General features: G+C 36.4%; 1 protein-coding gene across 4 annotated transcripts in view; it reads left to right on the forward strand.

The window, feature by feature from the left end:
* hecw2b (HECT, C2 and WW domain containing E3 ubiquitin protein ligase 2b) overlaps positions 1-7,987 on the forward strand; it is a 57,716-nt gene extending 49,729 nt beyond the window's left edge. For all 4 annotated transcript variants that reach the window (XM_055026055.1, XM_055026056.1, XM_055026057.1 and 1 more), the window contains 2 exons: positions 292-404; positions 1,380-7,987. In XM_055026055.1, coding sequence (XP_054882030.1) covers positions 292-404; positions 1,380-1,491 — 225 coding nt within the window. In that variant the 3' untranslated portion in view covers positions 1,492-7,987. The remainder of the gene's footprint in view (positions 1-291; positions 405-1,379) is intronic.
* The last annotated feature ends 564 nt before the right edge of the window (positions 7,988-8,551 follow it).

Consider the following 8,551-nt stretch of genomic DNA (forward strand, 5'->3'; position numbering starts at 1 on the left):
TATTTATATAGATAATTTTATTCAAAAAGTAAAGAAAGTTTATTTTTAATGTTCATGGAGTGATGTATTTTGGACATATAAGAAATATGCCCCAACAAATATTTCTGTTTTAAGAATCGAAAGATTCTCTGATAATCTGAAGTTTGACTGTAATCCAAAATCTTTGAATAATTTGTAAGGAATTTATAATGAGATTCACTTTTCAGACAAAATAATAAATAAAGAGACTTTAACTGAAATGTGTTTGTTTTTCACACTAATTCTGGTCCCTCTTTTTCTCCACCGATTGAGTTTGTGACGGGAACATCAAGCATTCCATACGAGGGCTTCGCTTCACTGCGTGGCAGCAATGGACCGCGCAGGTTCTGTGTGGAAAAGTGGGGAAAGATTACCTCGCTGCCCAGGTGCCTGATTTTGATGACATTTTAGAGCTGATAAACTTTAGTCCTCAGATCTAAGACCCTGATTCAGATAATCGAATCATTTCTTTGGACCATCCATCAATTTCAGCAGCTGTTTGAAACAAAAGACACTTTGAGAATTAGAATTGCAATTCTTAACGAGGTTCAATGGTTTTTTTAAGAATAACAACAAAAAAAAACTGTATTTATGTTGCTCTTTTTGGTCTTATGGGAACGTCTACAATGTTCACAGTAGGGCTGGACAATATGGCTTGAAAATGTTTCAAAAAAATATCAGCACTTCATATTGGTTGATATTGATAATTATTAATTAGTTTTAAGTTTGAAATATCTGGAAATACTGCTAAATTGGTGGTGTGACATTTCCTTTTTTATCCACAGCTTTCACTTTTCTTTTAGTCCCTTTAGTTTCTTCCAGGGAGTTCACACACATCCCCACTGTCATTCTGACGTTATGTACATTTACCAGACACATAGTGTCCTTTTATAGTACAATCAATTACCTTCAGTTATGAAAATGCTTTATGTCTCAAAAACAACTTAAAAATGTTAAGTGAAAAAAATTGAACTTCACAACATCCGATGCCTTGAAATTAGCTTCTGTCCAAGAATTTCCCTCCCTTTCCCACAATCTACCTTCAGCATATCATCACACAAAGTTTCTCCAACTATGCCGTATACATCTGTCCTTAGGCGTATTGCAGTTTGTATTAAAAGCTCAGCAAACTTCACTAGGTGAAGGGTTAGTTGCTGCTGCTGCTGCTCTGGTGGAGCTCTGTGAGGGAGGGGTGATCTGTGTGGTAGGATCTCAGCTGGGGAATGAAGTTTCAAGGTGGAGCTTCTAGTTAATAGACAGCACTTTTCTGTATGTATGAGCAGGCAGTGAGTCACTTCTTGTCAAAGGTAATTTTGTCTAGTTTTAATCTCTTGCTGTGCTTTCTGTGGTTTCTTCCGCAGAGCTCACACATGTTTCAATCGATTGGACCTGCCACCATACCAGTCCTTCTCCATGTTGTATGAGAAGCTGCTGACTGCTGTGGAAGAGACCAGCACCTTTGGGCTAGAATGAGATGCTGTCTTTGTCCACTGGCCCAGTTTTCTACAGCACTTTTGAGCCTGCTGTTGGTAAAGAGAGGACGCCATAATAGAAGAAAAGACATCGCCCTTTCATCAGCCTTCAGTGTACCCAAAACTGCTTTTTACTGAAAGGGTCACTTAAAAGCCTTGATTGATGAAAACCTAATTACCCAGTTTTAAAGCATTTTAAAAAGCACCATCTGCTAATGTTCAATGATTGGTTGGTAGGTAACATCAAGTCCAAGAAAAAAACAGATAGACCGATGAGAATAGACTGTGTCACTTCTAAGCCTGAAAATCACTTTGCCTCAGATATTTTAAATCAAGACTGACCTTTTCAAATGACTCCACTGAAAAGTTAAATGCTTTATGTTGCACTCCTCTATTTTGCACTCTTACACTTGTAAGACTAGACAAATGAAGCCCTACACTGCCTTCAGGACTGACATCAGCGCTGCCTAGCCCTGACCATTTAGACACCTGTTTTTACACATTACAGAAGGGAAGTCAGTTGTTTGTTTTTTTTTTCAAATGCTAAGCTAATCGAGTTTTTTTTTATATTTTTTTTTAGTTTCAATGAGTTACCAAAATACAAGCTCCAAAAAGCCCAGCAAAACCAGAACCAAGAATAGCAATTATTTTGAGCTGCAAAATTTAGAAACTGCATGTGTTGGTTTTTGAAAGCATTTAGTTCTTTATGCTGCATCTCAAACATTTGTGGGAATTTGTAATTGAATCTAAAAGTTAACAGTTGATTTTGGATTGTAGTTAAGAGATTTTATATTAAATTTTAATATTTTCCATGATAGTAGAGGATTTTCTTTCTCGGAGGGATCTGAATGTAGCCTTCAAAATAGTTAATCACTGTGTGTTAATTGGTTGAAGTCAACATTAGACGGAATTTGAATTTCCTCATGTCATGATGTAAAACCTCCTTTCAATTTGATTTAAAACTGTCTTCATACATCCCTCAGTGTGTAATACACTCTCACTATAACTAAATAATTGGATCCTCATCAAAGCCTATGCATTTCTGCCATTGGAAGAAATGAGTGCATTATGAAATCTTTAACAGGAAAACAAGCTACAGTTAGAGACAGACATCAAAAGCATTAACTGATACATAAGCTAATCTGATACATTGATAGTTCATTGCATCAGTTAATCACTGGTTCATGGTTGCCTATATTTTCAACCATGTAATTTGTTCAGAGCTACAGACAACAGCTGCTCTACAAATCTCCGGATTATAAGCTATTTTCCAAATGTCATAGTTACTCATAAATGTGGAATAATTTTGTTTTCGACAGGTTAGATTTTCACTATGACCAAAAGTAGTAATAACATTTTAGTGTTTTAGAAAATATTGTTTTATTTCATCCTGTCACAGCCATGTTGTAGGAAGATATTTTCATTTCCTTTGCGCAAAAGTGCATTTGAAGCTCATCATTCAATCTGTGGAGAAAATCATCCACACACAGAAACCTTTAAAGTTGGATATATCATTTTGAACCCTTCTTTTTACGTCTAAATCTTTCTCGTATAAAGTACAACTCCAATGCTTGGTCAGAATTCCTCATTAGTGGAGCCGCACAGACCCTGTTCTGAAGCATCTTTAGAGCAACTTGTTTTGCTGGGTTTTTAAAATATCCCTTCCAGGCTGTTCTGTGTTCCACTCCACCCCATTCTGCCCTTTTTGTAGTTTGATACCAGCAATACAGTTATCTACCAACAGAGTAACCTTCTATTCCCAAGTTTATTGAAGTTGTTAACAACAAACGATTTGTCCATCCAGTCTTGCATGCTGGAGCCCGAGTCTGACCCGGAGCAGGATAATGTGAAGACAAACTACCAGAGCCTTTCCGACAGATGAATACATTGCAATGGTTTTCTTCTCTATTTATACCCTCTCAATCCATACCAACTACCTACAATATGGAGCACAGTTTAACCATAGTGTCCCTGCGTTTCATATATACCTATTAAAATTTGAATGCAATAGAAATTTCGTTGAATCCTGTTCAATGACAATAAATGCTATTCTATTCTATTCTACCACAATATGGATGAAGTAAACAAATGCTCGACATGATTAATGAGTTAGCTAACAGGATCATGTGTTCCCCAAGACAAAAATGGCCAAAACAAAGCCAAATTTCAAACATGCAGCACAGTTATATCCTGAAGAAGACAGCTAAATTGTAGCACACAGTGCTAAGAGAACCAGAAGGCACAATGACTAATCAAACCAATGACCAAGTCATCATTATCAACACACAAAATCCATGTCTTACATAAGCTTTGTTGTCATTTTTGCATTATTTGGAGCGTACCGCTTTGCTGTGTCCCTTGTTTCTATAGATAGAAGGAGCTGACCTTCAGTCAGACAAAGTCTTTCAGAAAATCTCTTCATACTGGTGGTGGTTGCTGAAGCACTCGGCCCTCAGTGCTCTGTGCAAACAAACTTTCCCCACTAATCCTCTGATGCAGTTTCCTTTTTCTGAATTTAATTTTACACATTCATGAGGCTTGGATGCTGGAGGGCAATCAAGTTTATGAGTTGATTGCTAGAACTGAACATTTTCACTTTTCTACTTGCAACTTCAGCAAACTGATCAATGAGAAATCATAACATTGTTTCCACATTCGCAGTTCCACGGCAAATGCAGTGATTATAAACAAGAAAACGTCATAGGCAAGAAAGAAAAATATAAAGAATTATTTTTGGGGAGTATAAAGATACCTATGCAGCACTGGGAGATAATAAATTCACATTTTTTGTACCCAAAGTAAGTAAAAAAAATTATTTAGGGTTTAAAAAAATGGGATTTTGCACCATATGTCCCCTTTAAGTCATCAATCCAGGCCTCCGTAAAATATGATCAAAAATGTATTGATTTTACAGATAACATGTTAATTACTAAAGGGGAAGAAATAGGGGATGGTCTTCTCTCTGAATGGAAAGATCATCCCTAACCCTTCCCCTAAAGATCATCATCACTCAGGGTAGTCTGAGTGATGTTCTGCAACTGAATGAAGCAAAGATGGAAATAAAACATCCCATAGCACTTCACCGTGGAGTCCTATGGGACAGAGCCTGAGGATCCAGCAGTCATTGATTTCACGATGGTCCCATCCAAAGTTTATGCTTGGTCCACTGTAAGATGGGAAGCCATTGCAAAGAGGCCAGTACGGGCCTTAAATGGTCATGCTTCCTAGCTCCTGTAAAAACCTGTGCTGCTGCGTTCTGGACCATTTTTTGTTGGTGCATCTGTCATTAATCAATGCCACTAGAAAATTAATTGAAATAATCCAAACTAGTTTTAATGAAGGTATGGGTAAGTCCTTCAAAATCCTTAAACAAAAATCTGATTTAACTTTTGCTAAAATCTGCAGGTGATTAAAAACTTGATTTAACAACAGAGCTAACTAGCTTTAAATGGCTATCAAAAATAAAACCAAGATTCCTAGCAGAGCTCTGACAAAACTGAGCTAAAGAACCAAGAATCTGTGAAAACGTTTACCAAATAATATACCTTGAGTTTTACTTTGATTGAGGTGAAGAAAGTTTTTTTCCATCCAAGATTTGACTTCAGCTAAACAATCTATCAATAGCTGAAGAGATTTTTAAGAATTTTATAGTTCAAGGGGCATATAAATCTGGACGATCTGTAAAGCAATGAAAGGAAACGTTAAATTGATGGAAAGTCTGACCAAGAGGCAATAAATATAAAATAGACAAAAAATTGAGTCTTGGGGAGCACTGTACTTTACTACTCTGTTACTTTCTGACATTGTATTCATGTGAGGATGTGTACTATAAGCATTTTTCTTAAATCGGAAGCCATTAAAACTGAATTACTTTCATTCATTGTCTAACAGTGACAAATCTAAAAGCAGGGTTTGGTGCGGCACCAAGAGGTTGTGATAAAACACTGTTGATTGGGGATCCCCAGGTGAAATCTAAGTTCTTTACGTCCAAGTAAAATAGAGTTTATTTTCCCACTTTTTTCTCCAAGATACCTTCTTCTGAGATGGATCAGAAGAAGTTTCATCTCCTTCTGCAGATAGATGTACGGTAGTTATTCTACCAGTCCAGGAAGTTTAGTAAGGACTTATTTATTTGTTCAATACACTTTCTGTGAAATGTCTATAAGTAATTAAATCAGCTGTGGATCAATGTCAATACTACACATTCACACTACCCAATGTGAATACATTCAGCCACAATGTAATTTATTTGTACCATGTAATTGTAATTGATTTGTACCATGTAAAATGTAGAATGTGTCACTTAATTCCAAGTGGCCTAATGTTACTGTCACAAACTGGAGATGAGGGAGTTGAAGCTTGGGGTGCAAAAGTGTTGCTTTCTTCAACAGGTTCAACATTGCTGGAGTAGAGTTGATGAGTTGATGAATGAAGCTAAACCTGTTTGAGGTTACAGAAGACTTGAGCCTGAGTTGGAGGAGTGTAGTTCAAGACTCCTGGTTAGAATCACATTGTGAAAGTGCAGTCAAATATCAAATGGGTAAAAACTTCATGAGCAAAGCTACAAGGGGCATATCATGAAAGACATTCAGCTGTAGTTCCTACAAAAGGTTATTCTACAAAACAGTGGGTAAAAAGCATTTGAACACCTTTCTTCTTGCTCCTTACCATTTTTGCACTCTCACTTTTCTTTGTGCTTGTATTGGAGAATGTATCTAGCTAGACCTTGTGTTTGTAAACACCAATTACTCAGTTCTGATGTTCCTCAGACTTGTATTGTAGTCAGATCATCTTTATAAATTCAAGAACAGTTTATGGAACATCTTCCAAGATTAGATTTACATGATGTTTTCTTCATTACATTTTGCACTAAAAAAGAAAGCATGCCTTTGTACACTGCTGCAGAATTCACTAGTACCACACAAGTCTGAAATGCACAGCACAGTACTTCCTGGACCTGGAAGTACTGACTAGTATTTCCAGGAATGGTTCTTGACTAATATGCCACTCTACATTAGCATATTGCTGATGTTATTTAGTAAGAGACAAATTTGCTAAATATTTCCAAAATTATCTTTGTATTTTCTGTTTCAAAATTAACTCGGGGCCTGAATGTTGAATAGATCCAAACTTGCTGGCACACACCTGATCTACAGGTACAACTAAGATTGTGTCAGCAAAATAATAATTTAACATACATGCCTTCATGAGTATGCAGAACATATTTAGAGAATCAGAATGTGCAAAAGATTGGGCAGAGGTTTTGAAAATCTAATGATTTACCACCAACAAAGCGATTTATTGAAACAAAATCAGATTGGAGGTCTGTTGTGGCTTCTATGTTGTTTGAAAGGGAGGAGCAACTGACATAGGATTAGAGCTCTCACATTGAGCACTGACATCGAATCTTCACCTAAGCCTCCACTCTGATGTTGTAAAAACTGGCGTAAATTGGTGAGATCTTTCCAGTGTAACACAGAAAACGAATCATAAAACTTGAGGAACTTAAGTAATCTTGTATTTTCATTTATCTTCCTAGATCACTTATCCTATGCATTCAACAGCTTTCAATAAAATACTTAAATTGATATATTTAGTGTGAAATATAGACAAATGTCATCCAGAAATGCTCATTTGGAGCTGCAGGAATACCTCATCCTGCATCAATTCCACTATGTGCAAACTGTCAAACAGAATTGATTGAGTTGGCTTAAGTCAATGAATGCAGATATGTATAGCTTTAATTATGATTGATTTTAAAAGTTTCCACTGTTGTGCTGTTACTTATTTGAATGAAGTGCATTATTATTAATTTTATTAATATGCCAGTTGTTATTCTTATAACTCCATGGTTTTTAACGTCATATTACTTGTATGGCCACTCTGCTCTCCAACACTCTCCATGATGCCACTCTGTATTAGCATATGCAGAATCTTCATTTAAATAGGATAGTCTACACCACTTTTGCACCTATAATTATTTGTGCACACAATCTTTGTAGATCACCTGCAACATATGCATATACAATTTCCGTTGCAAAAGCAAGTTAATGCTCTCTATTTGGGATGTTTTATGTTCAGGCCCAAAGTTTCTTGTTTCTATCCTTGATGCAGATGGACCTCCATGCAACTACAGACAGTAGGTGCTGCCTCTGTTTTAGTTGGTTGAGAAGCAAGATTTCAGCCAAGCAGATAATAAATATTTGTATCTTTAAATAAGTCATTATTTTAGTGTTGTTTTTGTTTACACTTTGAAAGAATATAAGTCAGTCATTGAAAACCAGTGGGGGCATTTTTTAACTCTAAATGCCAGTTTTCATCAATTATCACATTAAGACAAATGTCCCTTACTGAATATACAATCTGTCTGATTAACCAGAATGTACCAAAGTTTGTAACTTATGCTGGCTCTTTTGACTTTCTGTATATTGCATAATAGTTTATATAAAAATTTTGGTCAGCCTCTCTGTCTTACAATAAATTCATCTCTGTATGCACATTTGTTTATCCTTCAATGTATTTTGTTGAGTTATAAAACTGCATATTTATTGTAATCAATGAAAGTGCTAATCAACTGGATTCCTCATCTTATTGGATGAGTCAGGGCAGGTCATACATGCTCAAAGAAGGGCACAGATCCCAGGAGGGACAAGTTGATGATATAAAAGTCAGAATATATTCTATGCAAAAATACACTGGTGTGTTAGCAAGATCTCAAGAACAGGTTTAGTTTAGGATGATAGCTGTTTTTCTGTTATGTATGGCAACTCCATGGACACACTTTTAACTATCAATCAGACTGACTGGGAAAAATGCAATAACTATGCTGTTTTTCCAAGTGTGTGTGCTCCAGCTGCATGTGACTGTCTTTGCTACTGGCTCCCATTGCAGACGATACCACAGCATCAGAGGTTGACCCAGTCATTTTAATTTTATCCTGACCCATAGAGGTTTTACGAGATTGATCAAGCTGCTCTCACATAGTCTGCAAGATCAAGGATACCGTTGTAGTGTCTTTGGTCTCAAGGAGACTGTTATGACACTGTAGTGTTACTTCCTAA

Source organism: Poeciliopsis prolifica, unplaced genomic scaffold, assembly GCF_027474105.1.
Source record: "Poeciliopsis prolifica strain line A6 unplaced genomic scaffold, Auburn_PproV2 SCAFFOLD172, whole genome shotgun sequence".
Lineage (NCBI taxonomy): Eukaryota > Metazoa > Chordata > Actinopteri > Cyprinodontiformes > Poeciliidae > Poeciliopsis > Poeciliopsis prolifica.